A 14,475-nucleotide genomic window follows, 5' to 3' on the forward strand; every position below is an offset into this window, starting at 1 on the left:
CAAAAGGAATGCATTGTGATACTTCAATAACACAGCCAAAATAAAGATAATACATCACTTTACCAAACTGTTACAGTAATAGAACCACAGTACGTGCTTACAGAAATCCACAGAGGGATGCTGGGATATGTTAGGAAGTTTATCTATTGCATACACTAATGACTTAACAAAAGCTTTTATTTGTATTAAAAACTAAATCATGTATTAGAGGACAATTACTGCCCACACGAAAAAAAAGAAAAAAAGAAAGAAAAAGAAAACACGGTAACGACCTTTGTGTCTCACTCAAGACTGTTTCTTGAGGCACACAATACTTCTCTGTGGCTCTCGGTCCTCACTGCTTAGTGTTCACCTGTAACTCACTGAAAATTTCAGATAACATAGCCATTTGAAGAAGAGAAGGCAATGTAGATCCAGAAGGTTGAGTTTTATATATTTGAGCATGCATAGGACCCTTCCTTTAGAGGGTCCTTACTTGGAACCTCCAAAGTTCTTAGGTTGTATAATGACATTTTGGTACTTAATATAATCCTTTATTTACCAACAAGGAAAGAAAAAAAAAAGCAAATGGAATCAAATAGTAGAAATGAAACGGGTCCAAACACAGCAATTGGAATCGAATAGAAGTGAGACGGATTCCTCAAACCAAATAGAATTATACACCTTCAATCAAAAGGAAGTTAAATGAGTTCAAACAAAGCAAATGGAATAAAGTACAAGTGAAACGGATTCAAATAATGCAAATGCAATCAAGCGAAAATGTGATGGAGTCAAACAAAGCATTTTCAATCAAAATGAATTTAAATGGATTCAAACAAAATAAACCAAACCTCTTCAACACTAGCAGAATGAATGAGAAAATGAATTGCACTACTCTGACCTTGGTTTCAAAGGTGAACAATCCAATGATGGTGAAGACTTTAGGCCTATTGCCTGTTGCACTATGGTTTATAAGCTCATATCCAAGATCCTCATATCTCAAGTGATTTGAGAGGTTATCAATGATGCTCAAGCTGGCTTTATTCCGAAGAAGCACATAGGGGCAATATCTTACTTGCTACTGAGCTATGTTCACACGGTTCTTACGATCTTATTCTACTTAATTTAGGAGAGTTTTCCAAGTAGTTGTGTGTAAAGCAAGTGTATAAATACTCCTTGATATCAATGAGAAAAATCACGTTCACTTAAAAATTAAATCAATCTTGTTCTTTCGTTTTGTTCGTTAAAACATCCTCTCAAGTTTAGTTGTTTGTCATCAAACTTGTTAGTTTAACAATTTTAGTAGTTTGTCTCAAAGAATGTTAAGAACCTTTAAATTTTATAGCTTGTCTTAATAATTGTAAGTTAAACTACCAAATTCACACAAAAACAACTACAAACCCAAATTGTTCAATAAATCCGAACCTGTTTTATTTGTTCTTTAACGAATTCTTTCAGTTTCCTATCTTTTAATCAATAAATTGGGTTTAATCATCTAAACCTCTTGGGCTATATCATTACACATCAAGGTGGGGATGGATTTTATGTTAAACTCGCCGCATCTATTCCCACCTGCTGCCTTGCCTCATACCTATTTGAAAACATATATATATATATATATATATATATATATATATATATATATATATATATATATATATATATGGAATAATAATTTTTGAAATTCACTTCATAAGCAAAACCTAAATCTAAGTAAAGTAATCTAATTATGGCATAATGAATAATTTAATTAATTAAACAAGTTTTCTTGTTGCAGATTGATATGCAGATTGATATGGCCAGGTCAATTGTGAAAATCGAATCCACCACATTTGGCGCAAGAGTATACAAAGAAACAAACAATTAAACTAGCATTTTTATTCTCACATAACTTCAAGATTCCTAAGTTTAGCAGGCAAGGGATATGTAAAACAATGGTTGCAAATCTTTCAACATAAGGAAATGTTCAACATTCACCCTATCATCTGCTAAATTATCATGTCAAAAACCTTAGTAAATGACTCAATGCTCATGCCTTATATTACACTTGTGGTTGAACCTCAACAATAATTTGTGGTTAAAAGAGATTAAATTAGTCATTGTATTTTGACAAATTTGGTCATTACTTATGCAGTAATCAATTTTTTGTTAATTAGTTAATGATATAAAAAATTGTTAATAAATAAGGGTATGAAACACCTTTTGTTAAAGTTCTATTTTTGTACACTAAACAAATTTCCAAATTATTAATGATCATCATAATGGATTATGGTAAGAATAGAATGAAACAACTAAAACCAAAAGATAAACATTTTCATATGCAAATTGTCTCATAATCAAAAGTAAAATACATTTAATTACCATTGAAGATATGTAACTTGTATATCTAGCAAAAGGTAAAACATAACTCGAAAACCAAGGCAACATAAGAACAATAGACTGAACCTTATAGAATCCATGATTTTAGGGAGGGCAAGCGTGGGTAACATCTAGTTTAGCTCTCCTTGTCCTGGAGCACAAGTGGAACCAATAAATGAATGTATATGAGCAATAGGAGCCGTTACATAAATTTAAGAAAAGCAACTAGAATATATCTCAATCTAGTACTAGAACAAAATCTAGGCAAGGAGTTCTATAATACTAACTAATAATAGAATGAAAGTCCTAATATTTTTATAGATGTAAAGGAAATCACTTATAAACAAGTGTGTTAATTTATATTTACTTCCTCCATTTTTTATTAGTTAATACACCTATTTTGACAATATTAAATTAGATGATACATTTCCTATTTTGGCATTCCCTTCTCTCTAAATCTTTCCTACCCACATGGATCATCACCTTTTTTACTCTCTATCTCTCTCCTCTTGAAAAAATGCCTAAGAGTCTGAGTCCGTGGCAAAATGTATCATCTAAAAAAAACGGAGAAAGTATATAATTGTCATTTCTGATTTTTAAAGTAACTTTATCCCTAAAACTAACACTCCGCCACATCAATTTTCCACCAACTTTTAATTATATTAGACTCAATATCTTTGCACTTCATCCCCAAATTTCAATATAGACACAACAATTGTTAATTTTATAATTAAAAAAAAAAAAGAACATTACAACCAATAAAATAATGTCATGTATGCATGTATAGTCTTAAATAGAATCTTTGAAATCCAAAACTCGTCTTGATACTATATTGGATCAAACATCACAATATAATCTTTATAGAGTGACTTGGTGGTGGGAAGGGAGAGATAGAGTAGATATTACCCAAGGGGAATGGAGGGTAACTATTACCGCTTTATTCTTTTTATCACCACCTCTATCGACTTATATTTTCCTTAGTTTGACCTTTATTACTACTTAATTAATACAGGACCCCTACTCCAGGCATGGCCTTAATCATTAAATCCTTTTACCCTCTGTTTACTACATTCCTTTTCTTTTTTCTCTTTTTTCCTTTATCCTTTTTTTTTTTTTTGGTTTTGTTTTCTTCTTCCCAAGTCATGAAAATTTTCATTTATCTTTCTCTCAATAAAGCTTTCCTCACCAAATATATTGTTGTCATATCTTCACACTTTCTGAGAGTGCCACAATTTATGCCTCACCATTATTAACAAATCAACACAAGCACACTATAAGAAACTGTGAATTGAATCTTCCCGCCATCTTTCTTTTTGAAAACTGTCCAAATAACATCACAAACTAACTTCAAGACTCAACAATAACAATAATGAGAGATAATGCAAATGAAATTCAAAACATGAAAAAAGTAAGTTATCAGGTCACAAGGACCCTTACTGTCAAATTAGATGAATAAGTTTGGACCTGAGAGAAAAAGTCAATACTTTAGAATGTTTAAGAGTTTTTTGCGGGCATGTACTAAGAAAATAGGGTATTTTGTGGGGAATTACCAGGGTAAATTTTTTTTTTTTTTTTTTGGGGGGGGAGGGGGAAGTACCACAATAAATTTAAGTTTTGTTTAAAGGTACCAGTAGTTCATTTTCTGGTAAAATGGTCAACTTTCCGACTAGTTGACTACTATAGTTACCACTATTTGTCTTAATTTTGGTTCGTGTTATTCTCTAACAAAGCTTGTGAGCTTACAAAGAGTAGTTAACTAGCCAAATCGTGGTATAATTAAGACAAATCGTTGTAAGTAGAGTAGTCAACTGGCTGGGAAGTTGACTTTGTCATCGGAAAATGGCCTCTTGGTACCTTAAAACAAAACTTAAATATATCGTGGTACTTCCCCACAAAAAAAATTTACCATGGTAGTTCCCCACAAAATGCCCTATTTTCTTGGTACATCCCTGCAAAATACTCATAATAAAATAAATAATAACATGTTTCTCGCGGAATGGTTACTAAACACAGTTTATCTAACACATATTCTTGTTTAAAACAAAATATTTCAGGTAACTACGCATACACAATCCACATAATTGTAACACAATATCTAAGACATGTAAGAAATAAAGGGGCAGAGAGAGACAACTTACAAGGTAGAGCCCATAGCAGTCAATGAAGGGAAACCTATTATTGAAACAGGCAAAATTCAACTTCGTAATCAAATTTGGCAGAATATAGCAACTCAGACCTGGATGAATCCTGCTCTTGTACAACTCTAATAACACCCATTCGGATAAAAAGGTGAGTACCCCCATAACATCGGCGGCCAACAAGCTCAGTACTCACATAGCAGAAATGCTTGTCTCCAAGGTGGCAAAAAGCATTCTGCAACCCACAAAAACAAGGGTCTCCTGGCAAAGTAAACAACTCCTCCCCCATCATCCATGGATGATTTGGTAAAATCTTCGTCTTTTTAGGTTGACAATACTTTATTCCTCTGACGCCAAGATGGTACACTGTGTCACCCATTATCAAACCTAAAGGCAGATACAGAATCATCTGCCTCATTGGAGTGCATTCTTCAGTGTCCAGATTGAACTCGAGCACAATCGTACAACGAGAGTCTGCTGGTCGACCAATCAAAGCCACCTTGCGGGTGTAGGGATAGTAAGGGCTGTCTCCAGACTCAGACACTCTTTCAAACGAGGGGATACGCCAGTGTAGTGGTTTTTCCACGGGAGGATCCTTCAGATTCCGCCACTTGCCCGTTTCAGGATTATAGACCTCAAATAATTGTATGGATTTATAGTTTTCATCCAGGCCACAGATATTTTGGAAAGCACCCAAAACGTAAAGCTTTCCATCTGCAACAAACGTGCAAGCACGAGGCTTCCCACTCCTCATCCCGCACTCTAATGGGGTAGGATGAGTAGAAGTAGTATTTGTGATTGTAGTTGCATTAAACATATACACATTAGAAGGATATATCTGTTCAACATTGGTACCCATCTGAAGGAGCTGCCCACCCAGAAAATAAAAACAGGACCCAAGCTGCGTACACGTCATAAAATTTGGGAATTCACTGGAGGGAAACTCCAATATTGGCTTTAGCCTCTCCGCTTCTAAATCATCTTTGAAGTCGACTTCATCATTAGGCAAGTTGGTAGGGATGTCACAGCAGAAGAAGGTGTGAGCGATACGATTTGATGGACTATGAGTCATGAACAAGAACACCGTATTTTCCACCCGCCTCGATGACAACAACAATGATGAAGAACCCTCACTAAAGCTTCCAGAAGACATTCTGATCTGCACAAGAGTGGAGTAACTTTTGATGGAAAATAAAATCAGTTTTTGTTTGGCTTTAGAGATAAAACAGGGGAATGGAATAGTCATTACATTTGAAATGTTGGATTTGACCCAAATCAGCTAGATGTCTGAGTATACTAAGGCAAAAGGAATTAGATTTGGGCTATTATCGCACACATTTAGATATTACTCATATCAAGAATTTCCAAACAAAATTGCCTTTAGCTTTTCGTCCTTCTCAATCAAATTTCAATTAAAAGGTTATTGAGCGAGCTTCTTCATTTCTCCACATTGTTACATTATACATTCATATGAAAACTTATTTGCAATCTTCTTCTTTCATCGTGTTATGTTAACCATGGTGATACTCTTGGTTCTCATTTGCCTACCTTTTCCCTCTTTCAATATCATTATTTTTTTCAATAAAATTCATTCCCACTACAGTTTTATTTAATGTTGTGACATGAATACAAATTAGGGTTTTCAGACTTTCATGTTCCTATTACATCAGATGACAGATGATATACATCATTTATATTGCCTTACAAAAAAATAAATCAATATATACATTCTAAAATGATACGATTTCGAAAGCATAGAGTGAGTACGCCACGTAGGAAAAATATTTTTTTGAATTGATCTTAATCTTTAATTTTTCAATTCTAATTCTATCATATTTATTTTCAATCCTATAAAACTCTAAAATACGCAGGTTTAGGATTGAAAGGAAAATGATAGAATTAGGTTTGAAAGAAAAAATGATAGAATTAGGATTGAAAAGAAAAAAATTTAATCCTAATTCTAAATACCAGTGGCACCATCAATTATCAATCACAAGATGAAAATGTATCGAGTTTGGTGGTGACACAAACATTTCTCTTTGCAATAAGAGTGACACCACAAAAACATAACCATAACCAGATTAACAAGTTTAACAGATGAACCACAAAAGCTTACGGATGGTTAGCCAAAGTACCAAACAATATCAACTCAATATCATACAACCAAACAAGAATGCAAGTGTAAAGGTTGAAACGGGACAGGTTGGATGGAGCAGCAGTAAAAGTAAAAATTGAAGGAGAAAGAACTGGCAGGGACATGCCCAAACAAAAAATCAAATCAAAAATCACATGTAAATTTATACCTAAAACATAAGAACTCCCAAAAATCAGATTATAAACATGACACACTTGATAAAAACTCCCAAATATCAGAAAATAAACGATCAAAACCCACAAAATCATTCATGCCCATTTCATAAAAACTCCCAAATATCAGAAAATAAACACTTTATCAAGCAATAATATGAAACAGTTAGTCGAAATTAATCAACAAAGCGACAACAATAAAAATTCTGAAATCAACGATTAAGTTTCGCTATGAATTTCGAGATGATGATTAAGTTGTGTTTCAGAAAAGTTAGGGAACTCAAGAGTAGCAAACCAAAAGCAAAACAGGCAAACAAGGTTACAGACAAGGTCGGATTCGAAATTAATCTTCAATAAGATAAATTTATCAACATAGCAACAATATGATTATTATAAATAAATGATAATAATTAACAAATGAATTGAATTTCGAAATTGTGAATGATGAATCTGCTTGCTTTCTTTATTTTGATGAAAATTAACCTAATCTCTAAAGTCTAACTAGAAAATAGCAGCAAATCCAGCAATTCAACATATATAACATAAAGCAATCAAATCAATGATTCCTGAGATAAGATTGATTTAATTCACCTAATATTGTCGAGCGAATTGAAGACCTCGTGCAGCGCCGCCACTTCCCGCCGTACATTGACTGCCGAAGTTCGAAACCCTAATTAGTGTTAGTGGTGACTGGTGACTCTCACTTATGAGGAACGGATCAAAGATTCAGAGACGTGTATGCCAATCTAATTTTTATATTTTTAAATGCTTTTTATTTATTTACCAAGTACTTCCTCCGTCTTTCTTTGTTTGCAACAAAGAGAAGGAGCTTACTTTTTTATTTTTTTTGTCTTGTAGTGTAAAGATTTATGGTGATTGTAGTAGTTAAGTGGAGGAGAGACAAATATAGTGGGGTTCATATAATACTGGAATTTTATGCACGCGATGCGTGTGTGATATATTGTGTGTAAAAGAATTATACGAAGTACATTATCTCTGAATCTCTATTATATAATGAGAGAGAAGTTTAAGTTAATTATGCTAAGAAAACAATTGTGTTTATATGATTGAGAAATGCCTTTTATTTTTGGTTTATTGAGCGATAATTGATGTAATTTATGGTTTAATTATTATTTTCCCACAATCTAATTTTTCCCGCATTATTATAAATGAAGTCATATTATGAAGTTGCTTGATTGAAATCATCTAATTTGATTGCTTCCATATTGACCATTAAAGAGTGAAAATAGATTAGTAAGGGTAGTAGTGTAATCTCACGTGATTATAATATATTCAATTTATTAAAATAACCTTACTCAAATAAGTAGTGAGGAATGATTACCAGGGGTAGTAGTGTAATCTCACGTTTTTATAATTATATTCGATTTGCCAAAATAACCTTACTGAAATAAAGATTGATGAAGGATTAGTAAGGGTAGGTTTGTAATTTCAGGTACCCACCAACCACCACCCCCTACTCTCCCTTATATAATAGAGATTATGTGATTGTAAAATAATAAAGTTGGGTAAATAAATATAGTATGTCGCAAATGTTGCAAACATTTTTGGTACACCCAAATAAGGAAATATGTTGCAAACATATTGGGACGGACGGAGTACTCCGTATTATTTTTGAAAAAAAAAATATTTGAAAAAAAAAGTCTAAGAGCATGTTTATTTCGGCTGAAAACTCCTGAACTGAACTGAATTGAACTAAAGTGAACTGAACTGAACTGAACTGAACTGAGCTTGAGCTGAAATTCATTGTTTATGAGAGAAGGAAATTGAGAACTAAACTGATCTGAACTGAACTGAACTAAACTGAACTGAAATTAAGCTGAAGTAAACAAGCCCTAAGGGTCTGTTTACTTCAGCTGAAAACACCTGAACTGAACTAATTAGAATTAAACTGAACTGAACTAAACTGACCTGAATTAAAATATTGAACTTTGGAGTAATATTTTTAACTATTGATTAATGATATATCTTAGTTAATTAACATAGTAACTACGGACTAATAATAATGATATAAATCCACAAATAATTAAGAAAAATAAAACGAAGTTCAAAATAAATCTACTAATAGTTTTTGTTTTGTTTGTTTAATTTATATATTTTGATATCAAATTTTGGTTGATTAAACGGATGTGCAAAAATTGTATATTCATAATGTCTCTAAAAAAACTAATTATAGCTCTAATATATTATTAAACCCTTTAAATCAAAAAATATCGCTAATAATTGTATACTAATAATTTAATTAAAGATCTTTATCCTATTAAAAAAATAGACGTGGATCGGGTCCTCATAAAGGACCCAAACCCGATCTGTTTACCCATTTTTTTTAATAATAAAAATATACATAAAATATATTACTAACAAACAACAAACAAATCGTATACCTTACCGTAAAAATAAAAATAAAAAAGTTTTGATGGACAAGAACAAGAAGACGAAGAACTAACCGATTATGAAAACTAGTAAATGTTTTGTGTTACTATTATTTTGCCGAACGGTATTACGACATCAAAGGTATTATTATTACTATTACTATTATTATTATTATTATTATTATTACTATTATTATTATTATTACTATTATTATTATTACTATTATTATTACTATTACTATTACTATTACTATTACTATTAGTACTATTACTATTACTATTACTATTACTATTACTATTACTAATTATTATTATTATTATTATTATTATTATTATTATTATTATTATCATCATCATCATCATCATCATCATCATCATCTTCATTATTATTATCATTATTATTATAATCATTATTATTATTATTATTATCATTATTAATATCATTATTATCATTATTATTATTATCAATATTATTATTATTATAATTATGTAAAACAAAATAATTAGCAAAATAACTGAACTGAGCTGAACTGAACCGATTAAAACTGAACTGAATTGAGCTGAACTGCACTGAACTGAACCGATTAAAACTGAACTGAACTGAACTGAATTTAATTTGAAGTAAATAGGCCCTAATCCTTATTTTGTTTTAATCCAAAAAAAATTCAAAAATAATGCATTATAATATGAGTGAAGTCAAAAGGAAAATAGATTGAACAAAGAGGGATAAAAAGGCCTGTCAAAAAAAAAAAAAGAAAAAAAGCCAAAAAGGGATAAAAAGGAGAAAAGTAAGGAAAATTAGCAAAAGTAAAACCAAAATGAAGTTAAACAATATAAAAATAGATTGAAGTGAAAATGTGCCAAAATAAAATAAAGCACAATGCACATATCAATATAAATCGACCCAACAAGGAAATTACACTCGACAATAATAATCAGCGCAAGTTCAATTTTTTCACAACCTTAATTCTAATTGTATACTACCGGCTTTTTTTATGCACGCGATGCGTGCTTAACATTGCGTGTGTGATTTTGTGGGTTGTTGAACTAATTTGCGAGTTTTTTTTTTGTTTTACCCTTAATTTTTGGACTCTCTATTAGGGGTTACAAACTTTTGCTAATAAGGTTCCATAAGCGCACACTACAAAGTAAAGCAATGGAATAAGATTAATGAAGGTATCGAAAGTAATCTTAATAACACACCTGAACACAAAATTCTGAAATAGATTAATGCAATAACAAAAAGAAAATCAAATTATGAAAAGGACCAGTTGCATGTAAAACTCACCAATGGCTTGTGAATTGCTTGGATTTTTCTTCATAAAAATTGTTATCAAATGTCTACTTGTAAATGGGGTTGAAGTTTGAAGAGATAAAAAGTGATAGTGTATAGGGCATTGAGCAATAGAGTAGCAATTTATAACAGAGGATCAATATCTAAGATAATGACGAGGTTGTTTTGCTTCCATCATTGATGGTTTGATTACAAACATTTATAGGTATATACAAAATTTCTCTTATTTACAATATTTCAATGATTCACCTAGAATTTGAAAAAAACATGACTATTTACTCCCTCCATTTCATGAGTTTTTGTGCATTTAATGTTCATACGCTTCCCAATGCACATTTTATATCTTTAATATCAATATTAAGACCCCACGTGATTATGTTTATTTTTATATATATTGATAGATACGTAAGAGATTCCTTCTATGTGTGAATAGTAGGAAAAATGGAAATGCGAACGGATGGAGTATACAATTTGCAAACCTGAATTAATTCTGAATATCCTCCCTAATGAAGATAAATTTCACTGAAAAATTAAATTTTTTTACAACTGCATCAACAACATCATTATTGGATAGATTAACTATAACTATAGGACCAATATTCAATTTATGCATGTATATAGATACACTTCGTATATATAGTTCAATTCAACAATTATCGAACTCAAACTTACCTACATCTCTCTCTAAAGACTATGAATTTGCTTGCCCCACGATTCAATGTTGTTGATTTCCAATAACTAAATGGAAAAACTTCCATTAAAAGGGAAATGGAAGGAGAGATTCAAAGAGATTAGTTTTATCATACAGAAAGAAATACTTGAGATAAAATAGGATGAGGAAAATTATTAACATTTACAATTAGACCCTTACTACATATTGAAGATTAGAAATTATTTGAGTCGTATTAAGGGGAATTCAAGTGGACACCACACCTCCTGATTCCAACCTAGAGATAAAAATAAATTAATTCCAACCTAAAAACAATCCAATTTCTATTTTGGAAAATACATTTAATCCTCAATACATTCTTATTTCTATACAAAAATCTTTTAAACTATATAATTAATATAATTAATATATATATATATATAATCATACAACATAAATTAATTTTTTTCAATTAAATTATTAAAAAAATCCTAATTCAGAATTAGGATAATCCCACAAGAAAATCTAATTGTAATTGTATAATTTTAAGAGAAATATTTTTTTATTAAATTTGTTTTAAATCGGAAAAATTTTAATCCTACAATATCTCATTTGTTTCTTGAAAATTGGTACATAGTTGTATTCAAAATTTGTGAGATACAATTACAATCATTAATACATATCTTATATTACATAGCATAAAAAAAATTGTCCAAAAATAAAAATTTGGAAAGTATGCATCATCACGAACCAAACAAGTTTGGATATGATTATTTAAAATTTGACTAATTATTAAAAAATTAATTACATCAGGTAATTATTGTCTTATTTAATTTTTAATTCATGAATCGCATGGTTAATAATAGGTTATGTGTCATACTACAACTATGTAATTAAGAATTGAAATCCGTTTTAACTTGATAAAAATACATAATCTATTTGAAATTTGGATTTTTTTAATAATAAATACCAAGGTTTTTACCCAATTTTAAAATAAATACCGCAAACATTTTTTATTTTATGTAAATACCATGCTTTTTGTAAAACTTATAAAATAGGTACCACTTCTTCATTTCACCGTTAAACTTAACGGTGGGTTTAACGGTGGGGCCCATTTCAACCGTCTCTCTCCTGTGACCATCGTGTTCTCACCTTTGACCACCTATTGCTGGTATGCCACCTATTACCGCTACCACTGCCTTCACAGTCACCACCACCACCATCACAGTAGAGTCACCATCGCCACCACCACCATCACCATCACCATCTCCAAATCCACCAAACCACCACCACCGAAATCCACCTTGAAGACCACCGAATTCCACTAGAAAAACCACTAGAAATCCACAAACAAACCACCGAAATTCAAAACCCAAAATCCACTGAAATTTTTATCCTAATTCATTATTTATTTATTTAAATTCTAATGATTTGTAGTTTTTCCACACATTTGGAAATATTTTGTGTCTTTATTAACTATTAAATAATTTGTGAATATATCCAGAGATTTAGTTAAGAAATGAGAATTGTTAATCTAAGCTCTTGGATTTAAAATGGATGGTTAAAATTGAATATCAAGTTTTTAAATATATATATATATATATATATATTTCGTATTTTTAAATTTTATTAAATTTTATATCATAATCCTAAACAAAACTATTAAAAATTTTCAAGTCTATTTGAAATTTTTATCTTAATTCTTTATTTATTTAATTAAATTCTAATGATTTATTGTCTTTTTAAACATTTAAAAATAATTTGCAGCTTTATTAACTATGTAATAATTTGTAGTTTTTGTGTTATAAATTATTTTTATGATTCCATGATTCAGGAATCTTTGTTAAATAAAAGATTTAGTTCAAAGAAAATGCAATTTTCTATCAGGCGCGAGTAGTGCAATGTATACTAATAATATTTTGGTGCAATGTATACTAATAATATTAATTGTTAGAATTCATAATTTTAACCGTATTTGAATCTAGTATAGAACTAAGTTCACATTCGAAACAAAGCATTAGTTATTATAAATAAAAACAATTACGACCCGTTTGGTAGTTGGGATTAAATAGTGAGGATGGAAATGATTTTAAGTGTAATTTAAATAGGGAAGAAGTCTTCAAATCTCTATTAAAAGTCAATCTTCTCACAAGTTTTTCTCCATGGAGAATAATCTACTCTCAAACTTCTCTATGGGGACATAATTTTGCCTATCTAGCTTATGTTTTTCATGATTTTTCATTACCACTCAATACCACTTGGGAGAATGGTATCGAGCGATAATGAAAAATAAAGAACAATGGTCTTTTTGGGATGAAATGACATTCCCATGGGAATGAACATCGATTTTCTTCCCAAATTTACATACAAATTCATTCTCATTATCATTTTTTATTACCTACAACCAAATGTGTTGTTAAAGTATTATTTGTCCATTTCAGATAAATAAATAAGCTTTTTGGAAATTAGTAAGCAACATTATATCACATAACAAAGTAGAAAACATTGATCAAACTAAATCATACATGAACAAAGCAATTAAAAATTAACAGAATACAGGGCTCGAACCTAAAGTTACAATTATTTGCCCTAATTGTCATATATCAATTAGCTATTTGGAAACATAGTAAACAACACCACATAACAAGCTAAAATTCAGAATTTAGGGCAATTCAATTGGAAAACAACCCATATAAATCACACAAAAAAAAGGTTTAAGAAACTTACAACTAAAAAAAAGCACGAACGGATGAGGAAGGAAGTGATATTGTTTGGTGGTGTCAAGCCTTAGGTCACAGTGACTAGGGCTGTCTATTTGGACTTTGGATTGGATTTAGCCCTAATCCAATCCAATCCAATCTGAATAAGAGTTTGGACTCTAATTTTCTAGTCCAAATCCAATCTAAAGTTGGTTTGTATCCAATCCGATCCGATCTAATCTAAGGTTATATAGTTTAAATCCAGTCCGACCCAATTCGAATTAATTTTAAAAAAAACAAACAAAAATACTCAACTTTAAACACACAAATTTATAGAAGTCAATAGTCATACTACATTAAGACACACAAATAAGTTAAAATAAGTCTTAAGAAATATACTTAACACATAAAAAAGTCATACTACATTAATATATATATATATATATATATATATATATATATATATATATATATATATATATATATATTTATTTATTTAGAATCAAATGAGAAGGGACCTTAACGTGAGAAGTGTGAGAAGCAATCTAGATCGTTGAATTTTAGATGGACGACTATGATTTAAAGTGAATGTGCATAATTTTTCCACGGATGTGCATAAATTTGAGAATGAATGTGCATAAATTTTTATCGGATATGCATA

The 14,475-nt window shown here is 30.5% G+C and overlaps 1 protein-coding gene across 6 annotated transcripts in view; it reads right to left on the reverse strand.

The window, feature by feature from the left end:
* Positions 1–41: 41 nt before the first annotated feature.
* Positions 42–14,475, reverse strand: part of LOC110705230 — a 44,584-nt gene continuing 30,150 nt past the window's right edge. The window contains exons 1-4 of one of the 6 annotated variants that reach the window (XR_002508054.1): positions 7,374–7,541; positions 4,476–5,653; positions 2,425–2,488; positions 42–352 (exon numbers count right to left, since the gene is read on the reverse strand). Coding sequence is in view for 4 of the 6 variants with exons in the window: in XM_021883090.1 (XP_021738782.1) it covers positions 4,513–5,628 (1,116 nt within the window). In the remaining 2 variants the exon portion in view is untranslated. Of the gene's footprint in view, positions 664–2,262; positions 2,489–4,475; positions 5,654–7,373; positions 7,545–14,475 lie in introns of those variants that run through there. The other 5 variants (XR_002508053.1, XM_021883090.1, XM_021883087.1 and 2 more) reach the window with 5 other exon arrangements.

This window comes from Chenopodium quinoa, unplaced genomic scaffold (assembly GCF_001683475.1).
Source record: "Chenopodium quinoa cultivar QQ74 unplaced genomic scaffold, ASM168347v1, whole genome shotgun sequence".
In the NCBI taxonomy this organism is placed as follows: Eukaryota; Viridiplantae; Streptophyta; class Magnoliopsida; order Caryophyllales; family Amaranthaceae; genus Chenopodium; species Chenopodium quinoa.